General features: G+C 42.9%; 1 protein-coding gene across 1 annotated transcript in view; it reads left to right on the top strand.

The window, feature by feature from the left end:
* Positions 1 to 2871: 2871 nt before the first annotated feature.
* The window catches only part of gjd1b (gap junction protein delta 1b), a 31100-nt gene continuing 21729 nt past the window's right edge, over positions 2872 to 12242 (top strand). Inside the window, exon 1 of the mRNA XM_085380363.1 lies at positions 2872 to 3923. Coding sequence (XP_085236489.1) covers positions 3853 to 3923 — 71 coding nt within the window. The 5' untranslated portion in view covers positions 2872 to 3852. The remainder of the gene's footprint in view (positions 3924 to 12242) is intronic.

Raw genomic sequence — 12242 nt, 5'->3', positions numbered from 1 at the left:
AGATGCTAGGATGCCCACATTATATAACAATTTGCAGCATACAAAGTTAAGGGTACACAATAGAAACAAAGTATGTCTTTTTAAAATCCTCACTTACATTAGTTGATTGAGCTGAGCTTAACTGAAGTAGATTAATGCATTTCTTTTTTTTTAATATTGGGTTTAAAAAAAACAAACAGATGGGCTTGAGGAAGTTGGCATGTGATAATTGATTCCATCCCGCTGGCTTAAAACCATAATTGCCTTCAGTGTCCCACTGGCGTGAACAAGGACCTGCATGCACACACACAGACACCCACGCCCCGTCCCCTAAGCCCCATGGTCCCTGGAGTTGCTCCAAAGCTTCTTATCTGTTAATCAGTGTGAAATTGTAGTCTTTACCTTCAGTGTCCACAAAAGGGCTCCCAACCACATGCTAGTCGGTTGAGCTGTCCCTCCTCCCTCTCAAGACAAACTGAGCACCTGATCCTGGGCTATGCTCGTTTGAGCACTTATTAGTGGTGATGACGCCAAATTACCTGCTGATGAATTAACCTGCTGACTCATAAAGCCACAGCTCGTCTCCAACCCCTCGTTCTATATTTAAAGTTTTTACGAGATACTGGGCCAGAAGTAATTTTATCAAATAATTTGTTGTACAGATATTTTTGTGGATGTTGCTGGGTTTTTTTGGGTTTTTTTTTTTTTAAGTATTTGGTAGGTTGTATCAAAAAAATTGAGGCATTTTGACATATAACACCAAATCTGTAGGCCTTCATGGGAGGTGACAGGTCTGGAGAACTGAGATTTGATAAATCAGGCCTATGGTGAGGCCTGCAGCTCTACAACGCTATCACCAACTGCACATAAACATACCGTGGCTAATCAACATAAAAATTTGTCACCAAGCTGTTTCCAAACTAATTTCATTGTTTTAGTCAAAACAAAAGCGCGCACATCACCATATAAGGATATTAGTGATTTCTCCTGCACTCATGCCAGTGACCGACTGCAGCCAAGTTGTTTGCTCCCCTCCCGTTTGCCCTCCTCTCTTCACGTGTGAGACATGGTGCTGCCAGATTGTGTTGGCATGAGGAGTAGGAGGGATTACGTGTGTGCGCAGTCACTCATTACCTCCTTCAGAATAGATTACTATTCCTCCGGTCTGCAGAGCCAGCGAGTAACAGTGGAAGCCTCTAAAACACTCAGCTGCACTGCATGGAGATGCCACAGTGTGTATATGTGTGTGTGAGTCAACGTTGTCAAGTGATCTCAGGCTTGTTTGCTGCAAAGTGACAGGCATTTTTTTCCCCTCCCTCTCTCGTGCTCTTTTTTTTCTTTCTTATTTTTTTTTGGGGGGGGCGGCCCAGTATCCTCCTGCCTGTCTCACCTTGTCCTCCTTGCGTACACGCAGCACACGCAGAGGCACGTGGACGCACTGAGCTCTGTGATGCAGGATACAGGGATATAAAGATCCCAGAATGACCCCAAAACAAGATACACTTCAGACAAGGAAGCAGTGCTGAAAAATCATATACGTTTGTTGTGTTTAGAATGTACAATCTGTGTGTCAGAGCACCTGTCAAATCAACACAGAAGCTCTCCTAACTCACACAAAATATATGGACTGAAGTCGACATCTATCAATCTTTGAATCCAGGTGTTTTCAGTCCCAGTACTCACTTATTCTGAAGGGGAAACTAGCCATAGAAACATACTGCTTTTTGTACCATACTGTAAATATACCTTTTAATCAAGTTTATGGGAGCATAGCACCTTTTCAGCACTGTCTCTGAAACTACAGGAAATGTGTCCTGAGGAGCTGAAAGTCAAATATTTTAATATTAAACATAAAAAAAAGTCAAATATTTTCAAGTTTTTGTTTTTAATGTCATTGCAAACTAAATATGGGATTGTTCGAGCAAAATAGCCAAAGGAGGACCCTATCCTTTGTGCTAGATTCGGGATTCATATTTTTTCTGTAATACTGAGTAGGGATGCCCTGAATGTGAAATATCAACACTCGTTTGTTTTGATTTTGTTCTTTTCTGGCTTTCTATCATCTTTAAAAGTGCTTAAACACACAATTTTTCCACATTAAGCCTGTGGAAAATGGATGTAATAAAAATATCAGAAGGTACAAGATGTGACATCTTATTTGCAAATACTGAAATTCCTCATTATTGACTAATATTTATATCACATTAATATTTATATTACCACTGCGAAATATATCTAATGTTATAGACTATTGTCCAGGTATTATTTAAAAGCCTTACTAGCAGCATATTACATAATATCTGAATTATTATTTATCACCGTAGATCATGAAACAGAGTACTACAGTGCCTCTTTGCAACATCTGCTCTGTGACATTTAATGATGATTAATGCATTTGTTAAAAAAAAAGAAGAGCAACAACGGGAAGAATCACTGATAATGAAAACACCTAGATGTTTGGTCATGCGTGATTTACTCGCATAATTACTGATGGTGTGTTTGAGTGAGTATCTCACACACACAAACACACACATGGAGCGCTTCCATCGTGTTCTCGCTCTGTCACACACTTCCCCTGTGTCGCCTCAGTATCCTTGCATAGCCTCGGCGTGACACTGCCTCTAATGTCTCCGTCTGCAGTGTACAGTAGGTATCACTGCACAGACGCGAGAACACAATGGATGGCAAAAATGTAAATGCAGGAGAAAATCGTGTGTGGCGGAAGAGTGAAAAACTGTTTGTATGGTATGATTGGGGGGGGGGGATAAACACGGTGATGGAGAGTGAGTGAGAGGGAGCCAGAGGGGGGAGGAGCAGAGAGATGATTCCTCGCTCTAATCCTCTAGACACACGCTCGGTCTGGCTGCCTACTGGCTCAGAGAGACAGAGGGAGAGAGACGGAGGCAGGTGGAGGGCGCACACAGAGAGAAACCAAGTGGGAAGGAAAAAAACAAGATGAAGGGAAGAAAGGAAAGGAGCGCTGCCTCGTAAAGCACGCTGACAGAAACAAACAGAGAGAGAGAGAGGCAGGGAGGAACTGGATAACCCAGCGACTCCGGCACGGTTTCTAGCAGAGGGAAGGAGGAGGAAGAGTGCGATGCTACAGTGCTGCTCTGCCTGAATCAAAGCAGGAGGGAAGGAAGGAGCAACAGAGAGGAGGAGGAGAAGGAATCCCTCGAAAAACAGCCTGAAGAGTGGACAGAGAAACAGGATGGAGGAGAGGAGAACACGCAGAAACCCCTGGCTGCTCAGGCTCACATGAGTGTATGGACCTCTGCCCGGCCGGAGTTACTACAAGATGCTGTCAAAGAACGAGCGTACGAGGGCGTAGTGTTAGTGTGCGAGCGATGGATGTCTGTTTGCACAAACTACGGCCGCTCCGCAAAAGTCAGCAGAAGTAGACGAGAGGCTCGGGTCTCTGTCAGAGCAGGTGTGTGCGAGTGTTGGTGTGAGAACATAGGACACACCAGCTGTTTTAGGAGGTAAACAGAGCCGGGGTAGCCCAGAGGAGAGGAGAAGGAAGACACGTTCACGTGAAGAAGTGCATGGAAGGCGAATCGCACACGCGGAGTCAGGAGTCACAGTTAGTGGTGTGAGGAAAGCGTGGCGGACAGCACATTTAGTAGAAGACACGGAGTTTACAATGAGGTGTCACTGAGGTTCCTGACTTCTCTATACCAAACCAGCCACCTGAAGCCACTCCCTACCTCAACTCAACCTAACAAGTGGACTTGAACACTGAGAGACAAGGACGAATAAAGCTTTGATTGATTGATTGATTGATTGACTTGAACCCCAGCTGTCTGGGAAGCCCACCTGAAGTGGGGTCAGTCCTGACTTTCTGTGCCCAGTGGATGCCTCCTGACTCCAACCATGGGAGAATGGACCATCCTAGAGCGCCTCCTGGAGGCTGCTGTGCAGCAGCACTCTACTATGATTGGAAGGTGAGCTGTTGAAGACGTGAATGCTATCTTTTAATTGAAATTATGTGCATGTGTCCTTATCTATATGTGTTTCTACAGTATAGTAAGTGTGTGCATGCTGACTGTGAGTCCCTCTGTGCTCACATTCAGGTCCAGGGTGACGGGCTGCAGGTTGTGGGGGGTAGGTGGGTTAGTTTCTTTAATCTGTCTGGGTGATACGATGGGAGGGTTATGCAGCCATGAGGGCTACTATTAGTCCACACAGAGGACTAAAACATCTACAATTCTGTCATTCCCAGTTTTTGCCATGTGCTTCTCCACGCTGATGCCTCCCTCCTTGCCGTAACATCAAGTTGGTTTCAGAAGCCAGCACGCTACACAAGCGTGACCCAGTTGACAATTTACCACAGTTTTCTTCACCTCTTGTCTTTTTCTGTCAAGTATGATGTCATCTTCTTTATCTTTACTCCCCCCCCCCAAAAGAAAAAAATCCACGAGCCACAGCCGATCACAGCAGTTATGATTTATGCATTCTCTAACATGCCGAGATGTGTTGCATCTTAGTTGGAGTAACTCGTTCTCAGGGCCGCAGGACGAGCAATTATTCATGAGCATTTTAGCACATCGGCTCTGTAAACATTATTAGAAACGTCTTAACATTAAGTAAAGGACGTATTCCTGAGTATGAAGGCTTTCTCAGGATATGTGTGAAACCGCAAGTTCAACTTAAGTTCATGAGAAACCATCTGAATTTGCAGTTTAAACCAATTCCCTCCAGCTACTGACTCACCCTTGCTAGTGGTACTCTTGAATTATTGAGCGAATGAATGTTGGGCAGTTTATAAAGTAAACGATGCGTGGAGTTTGTTTTTTTTCTGGATGAGTCTTCTTCTGCTTACAAAACTCTGAGTGTGAAGATTGTCGTGTTGACTTGAAGCTTGATTTTGAGAGTCAGACTGGTCAGAGTCGTTTCCTTTGGTGTTATGATACATGGTTTGTCAGCATTTGCTTTCCCTCATTCACGAGACCCTGGGAGCACACTGTCCCTCATCATCTAGGCTAGTCATAATGGGTGTGGGGTCTCAGCAAAGAGCGGGAAGGAGAAAAGACAGAAAGAGAGGGTCGCTAAGGAGAAACTCTCAAAAAGAACAATGACATCTACGGCAGGCAGTGAAGGGAAAGGGTAAAAATTAAACAAATCAAAAAGCAGAGCAAGAGAACTTGGTTCCAAAGTAGAACGGGGATGAGGAGAACCGACAAGCGGAGTGCGAGATGTGGGAGACACGAAGCAGATGACGGAGAAAGAGTAAAAAGACCGAGTGAAGGCGAAGGCAGCGGGGAGCGCTTATTCACAGACAAGCGAGCAGACACATGGCTTCAGTCTGCAGGGCGTTGGTAGGAAGCCAAGAGGAGTCTCGTCACGAGATGGTGCTGCATGTCATGACCTAAGCAGAGCAAGCAGGACACCCAGAGGCTCAGATCATCTTTGCACAGATTATATCTATTGTACAGACAGCTGAAATGTTCAGAACACAGGAGGAGCCCATTAGAAATTTAAAAAAATATCCAAACATTCACATGGGCTTACCAGCAGCCCTTTCCTGCTTAAGTTGCATCTGCTCTGGCTCAATGAGTACCCTCACTCTAGATACTCATATGGCAATATTTGTAGCAAGTCTGCAAATTATAGCACCTGTTCCCACATATCTACAGACAACAAAAGTTCATACATAATCTTTCTGATAAAACTGAGGTGGTACTTTTTTAAATAAAGAAGTTTTTATCATGAATACACCACCATCACTATCCAAGCTAAGGGCTCATTCTCCTTGTTGTGGTTTGCCTGGTTTCACTGCCAACACGCCACTAATGAAAGTTTTGGGCGAGACTCCTTATGTGTGATTTAGACTTCTGCAGGAAATTTACACTGTGAATTAATAATGTAACTGGAAACCCCTTTTAAACCCTTTAACACAATAAAGTCCCATTAGATGATGGGGTGGCTGTAGCTCAGGTGGCAGAGCAGGTCAGCCACTAATCAGAAGGTCGGTGGTTCGATCCCAGGCTGCCTCCTGGCTGCATGCCAAATATCCTTGGGCAAGATACTAACCCCGTGTTTGCCTACTGGTGGTGGTCAGAGGGCCCGGTGGCGCCAGTGTCCGGCAGCCTCGCCTCTGTTAGTGCGCCCCAGGGCAGCTGTGGCTACAATGTAGCTTGTGTGTGAATGTAGTGTAAAGCGCTTTGGGGTCCTTAAGGACTAGAAAAGCGCTATACAAATGCAGGCCATTTACCATTAGCACTGGGGTGTCCAACTCCAGGCCTCAAGAACCGGTGTCCTGCAGGTTTCAGATGTATCCTTCATCCAACACAGCTGATTTAAATGGCTCAATTACCTCCTCAACATGTCTTGAAGTTCTCCAGAGGCCTGGTAATGAATTGATATGAATGAATGATTTGATTCAGCTGTGTTGACCCAGGGTTATATCTAAAACCTGCAGGACACTAGTCCTTGAGGCCTGGAGTTGCCCACCCCTGCATTAGCACTAGTTTTTTAATATGTAGAGTTCATGCTGCGGCAGGACCTAATTGCGATCTTTTCTTAAACCCAACCCTTTTGGTGCTTGAAGCTAACAAAAGCAAAAGTGAACAGTAAGTAAAAAGAGAGTTCCCACTCAAAATACGAACGCCAGTCTTCTGATAGACATCATTGCCAATGCCTAAAGTGGGGATTATGTTTTCCCTCTCTGCGAGTTTGCTAGCGTCTGCTTGGGTCCCAGTGATGTCAATGTCATCATGAGACAGTCAGCGAGAGGGTTCATGCAAGAGTGTGCATGCCTGGCTGTTTTCTGTGCCCGTGTGGACTTGTCTGTAAAGAATTTACATTACAATGCACCGACTATGCATGCGGCCAGGCAGCGGACTTTAAAGCAGTATAATAGGAACGACTACTTGCCTGTCGGGTCTCTAGCTGTCCGCAACCAAGTATAACTAAGGCTTTAAATGCACCTTCCTGTTCTTTCAATCAGGAGCATTTTTTGTTGGTGTCTAACATTGCAGCAGTTATTACATAATGGCACTGACATCAAAGAACACCTTGCGCATATGTGCAAGACCCCAGCGACTTTGACAGAACGGCAGTATTTGATGCCCTAGGATTGAGCTCAGGTTAGAAGTGGGTTAAAGGCTGCTGTTATATCAGCATTTGAATTCCAATTCCAAGACACAAAGCCATGTCCCAACAGACATTTTTGCAAAGACAGATATCGCTATCCGGTGGAGAGAAAGCGGGTTTCAGGCACTTCCACGCTTATAATTTGGAAGCAATGTCCATTTTTTATACCGTCTATGATGACATCAACGTGAATGTAAAGAGGCAATTTAAAGTTTCAACCCCACACCGAAAACACTGGTTGACACCAGTCTGTGTTTACTGTAGAAGTGTTTTTGGAACTACTTTGTCCTCCACTCCCACATTGTTTGACATACTGACAGACTGTGTAATGACCAGCTGATTGATAAACAGCTTTGCCTTTCTCAGGCAGTCTTGCCAACCGACCGCTTATTTTCGTTGCTTCTGGTGGGAGTGACTCGGATATTTATTCACTCATCATGAGATACACAGTCTGTTTATTGGAAATCTCAAACACATTGCTGTTTATCTCAGTCATGCTGGAGGACATTTTAGCAACTTGTCCAATTAAAAAATGGATGAACATGGGGATTATGTCTGTTGTTTACTACGGTGAATGGACCAGCAGTGTAATGAGGTGGGTGCTTTGAAATATGTAGTCAAACTTCAGGCGGGCATTTGTAAGCAAGTTCGGGCTGGCGCTGTGGAAGTCAAAAACCGTGTGACTGCTCTTAAGTGTCAGTCTGACTTGCTGGCTGGGGCTGCTACTCGGAGCGCTGAGGGACCGGGGGACCGCTTCTCACTTTATCCTGGGGGAATCATTCTGAAGAGCTGCAGGAGAGTCAAGGCAAAGGTGGCCTGACCGGAAGGCAGGGAGCTGGAGGCTTGGCTGGTTCGAGGATCTGGGTGAGTGATGAGTCAGTGTGTTATCTAGAGATTTTAGTGTGTGATCAAGATCTGGCTCTGATGACAGCCACTTAACATGGACACTACTACTATGAAGGATCCAGCTGAGTCAGAGCTCTTCACGTGTTCTCCACAATAGAGTAAAGTTGTGAAGAAGGGGAGGATTTCCGGTAGCCGGAGAAGGTTGTTTCAGGTTCGGCAATGGATGTTGCAACCATTGGACGCAACAAGAGACCTGGAACTGTATCTATCATTGGTACTGCAGCTGTGAGTACTATCAAAACTGTAAAGACTAAATTAGTTATTATGTTCGACACTAAATTTGCCACAGATGTAGATGCAGAAACGCGTTCTCTGTATCTTAAAGAGAAACTTAATAGAGATGTCACCCACCAGAAAACTGTCAATATATGCAACAAGCCCAGTTCTTTCAAGGTTACTGCTGAATGTAATGACATTAGTGAAATGGTCAAAAAGTGCATCCAGCAGGGGAGATAATTGCATCTCCTGGTGTTAACATATTAGCATGATGATGTCTCTTCAGGTGTTGTCTTACAACTGTGGTGGCCTGCGTGGCCTACAGGGGATAAAGCTCGACATATCGTTGTGGACAGTTTGCTTGCAGAATGGGACATTTTATGTTTGCGAGAGACATGGTTACCTAAAAAAGACTTGGGAAACTTAACTACTTTTCCAAAATTTGATGTCAGCACAGCTATAGTCAGAGACAGAATAGCGGGGGGTGTGAATGTGCTTTGGGGCAAAGAAAAATGATGCTGTGATAAAGTCAGTTTGACTGGATGATCAGCTGGTGTATTGGTATACAATATACGCAGAAAAACAATAGTTTTGTTATCCTAAATGTTTATACTCCCTATAATCTTTCAGCCATGGATGAAAGACCTAAGCAAGGTCCAGAGTTTGAACAGAAGAAACTTGCGAATTCCAGATATAAGTATGCTATTCGCTTTATATTTAAAATGAGAAAGTTATGACTCTATGGCCAGGACAATGGTGAGTAATAAAGTCACAGATTTTTGGAAAGAAACCATCAGCCACCAGGCAAACCATCTCTACCGTGTGTGGTTGAAGATATTTCTGGGGCAGATAATATTGCAGCATTATGGAGACAACATTACATTACTGCATTATGGATCACATTACTGCAGCACATCTAAAAAATGCTCGTTTAAGCTCTTTTAGCACTCTGTTTCCCTGGTTTTATGATCCATACCAGACTCAATGTTGTGTATTTTGCTTTTCCCTGTTATTAAGGACAAAGCTGGACTAGTGAGCTGTCTGGATGATTATAGGCCGACTACACTAGCCAGTATTTTATCTAAGGTTCTAGAAAGAATCCTGCTTGATAAAGTGTGTATATCTCTTCTCTGGATAATCAGTTTAGTTTCAAGCATGGTATCAACATATGTATATGTGGACTTAAGAAAACAGTGAACTTGTATAGGACCAAAAATTCATCAGTCCTCATGTGTTTTATTGATGTGTGTAAAGCTTTTGATCGAGCAAACCACAGGAAACTATTGGTAAATTTAAACAATGTGTTCCTGGGTACATTGTGAGGGTTCTCTTTTACTGGCATGCTCATCAGTAGATCCAGAAGGTACACGTTGCATCCAAAGATGCAATGTCAGATGTTTGTAAGTGTAGGTGTTTGTACTTTAAAAGCACTTTTCAGGAAGTTAATGTTCACTTTTATAGAAAGTTTGAATGGTTCTGCTAACAGTATAATTTTAGCGCTCATGAATCCTACTGTGAATTTTTCCTGTTACTCATCCAGTCTAATGAATCAATGGTTGAAGTGTTTGTGTAAACTGATTTCTTATAACTGCGCTATGTGTAATATAAGATTTGTATTCATTGTAGATTCTATTTCTAATATTGTTTCATGTTTTAAATATATATATACATATATATATATTTTATGTTGTGCTTTTTCTGTGTAATCATGGACTTAAGTCTCTTAATAAAGCTTGTTTCCGTCAGTCCTAAACCCATTTGTCTCTCCCCTGCTCTTTTCCTTCATCTCATTGGTCACTGAAGGTGGCGTCCTGTGAAAGAAGCACTGGACAGGTTGCTGTCCCTAAGGCGATGCCAGCGTGTGCCTGAGTCAATTTGTCATACATGAGTCACGCACACTTTAGCAGTAATATAACACTCCTTCGTGTAAGAATACACACGACCGTGACTGTAGAGTCCCTTCTACAGTCAGGGTTTATATGTATGTGTGTGTGTGTCTACAGAAACACTCAGGCTGTACGTAAAACGTGAGCTCTAACGTACTTTGGCAGCAGATCATGTGCGCTTGCTTTAGTTCTGCCTGCGAGTGTGTGTGTTCTTGTGCGTCACCTGCTAGCAGTGATTTATTCTTCCCATTACGAGCAGCGGCCCAGGTGTAAATCGAGTTCTCCGGGATCACATGATGGACTGTGGCACTGCCTTTTGGTACACACAGCCTCTGAACACAAGCTGTGATATAACACTCGCCACTTAACTGCTGTCAACACATCACTCATTCTGTCGCTATGGTCCTCCTTCCATATGCGGAAGTGTCATTTGTCAGCTGCCATTGGCCAGCACGAGACTGCTAAACATGTAAGTCCATCCTCCCACCTCCTAATATTGATCTCCAATAATCGAATGGAAAGCGGCGCTTGATAGAAGACAGGTCGCTTAATGAAACAGACTTTCAGGCCTGTCCATTTGCAATACGAATTACCTCATGGGTTTAACTGACTGAAATGTTAAGTGAGCGATTAAAGCTCTAAGTACCTCATTGACTTTTTGCCTGTTAACATAAACCTTGATATTAATTAGCAGGCCAAATATTTATTCTTACAATGGCTTTCTCAATGAGCCACCCCAAAGACAGTAAAATAAAAGTTCAGTGATCAGCATCACCATTTATGAGCAGCAGTGTTAAACAGGTCCATTGACAGCCCTAATAGGCATGACTAGAGACAATATAAGAGAGAACAACCGCCCTCAAAGAATCCAGAATAAAAGCAAAACATTGAAACAATGAACACTAAGATTAAAGTTCATAAGATAAAAATATCAAGAAGCAAGTGACTCTCTGAAGCTACAAAACATGACTCTATGATACTAATAGTTCAAAGACATGATCCTCTCCATCTTTCAATTTTTCAATTTTATTCAGAATCTGCTGGGAAAAAGAACAACCTTAATCAAGCATTTGCATGTCTTTCTATCACACATTCGCTCTCTGGAGCCATCAGGACAAGTTTCTCTGGCTGATTTTCAGTCCTTATGTTGAGCCTCTTTAGGTGGCACTGCTCGTTCTTGGCTACCTGACAGAGGAGCCGGCGTATTTATGGAGTAAAGGCGTAAAGGAGTTGCATTTGCTCGAATTTTCTCATAAATAATTTACTTTGTTGACTTCAGTAAATTCTTAAACTTAGCCAAATCAACAGATAATGCAGCACTCTGAGAGCTGGTATGCAGAAACACTCTCACTACTCAAAGTGAATATTTAAATACCTAATTCTCAAATACAACATGACTTTTCACATTTTTACAGAAAATTATACTCTTGCATATTTGGAGGCTAATGCTGTTATTTGCACATCAGCTATAGAGAAAATAACAATATTAATCAATTTTATATCAACTATATCATTTGTAATATATTGTATTTTTAAATTTAGTTTGGTACTTACTGTCTCTAAGCAACTGTGACCACATAATTCATTGGGATTAATAAAGTATTCTGATCTAAGGCCGGATTTATACTTCTGTGAGGAATCTTTGTAGAGACTATGACCAATGTTACTGCCAACATTTCTGCTTGTGCTGCTACATTATTAATGTGTTAATTACCATGTGGTCGCGTCCTGGTGTTTTATATGCAGTGCAAGTTGACAAAAACGAATAAAATGCCGGGACTTTTTTCCCTGCTGGTTCCTGCTTTTTGTTGTTTATTTCAGGGGCAAACATACTTGTGATTCTAGTTTTTCCACTTCTTTTTATGTTTCCTCACATTGCATAGTATTTACAATCCACTTTGGGGGAATTTGTGAGTCCTTATATTGATGCTATGATTATTGCACCTTATATTGAGATGATGATGGTTATTCTCACTCTGTGAAAAGTAGCTGCAAATGCAAAGGAGGAACTGTCAGTACTGAAGAGAACAATCCCAGAAGTTGCGAGGTGCATTGACCTGATGTGTAGTTATATTTCTAGGGAGGTGCATGCTACATTACAGAGTAGGGTTTCAGAGGGGTTTGCAGCTGTGACGTTGCTACAGCATAGATTTCCCGGTG

The sequence above is a fragment of the Rhamphochromis longiceps genome, linkage group LG14 (genome assembly GCF_057381845.1).
Source record: "Rhamphochromis longiceps isolate RC_006_pf linkage group LG14, R_longiceps_female_GT1.1, whole genome shotgun sequence".
Classification (NCBI taxonomy): Eukaryota; Metazoa; Chordata; class Actinopteri; order Cichliformes; family Cichlidae; genus Rhamphochromis; species Rhamphochromis longiceps.
This window is presented reverse-complemented; position numbering and strand designations above follow the sequence as displayed.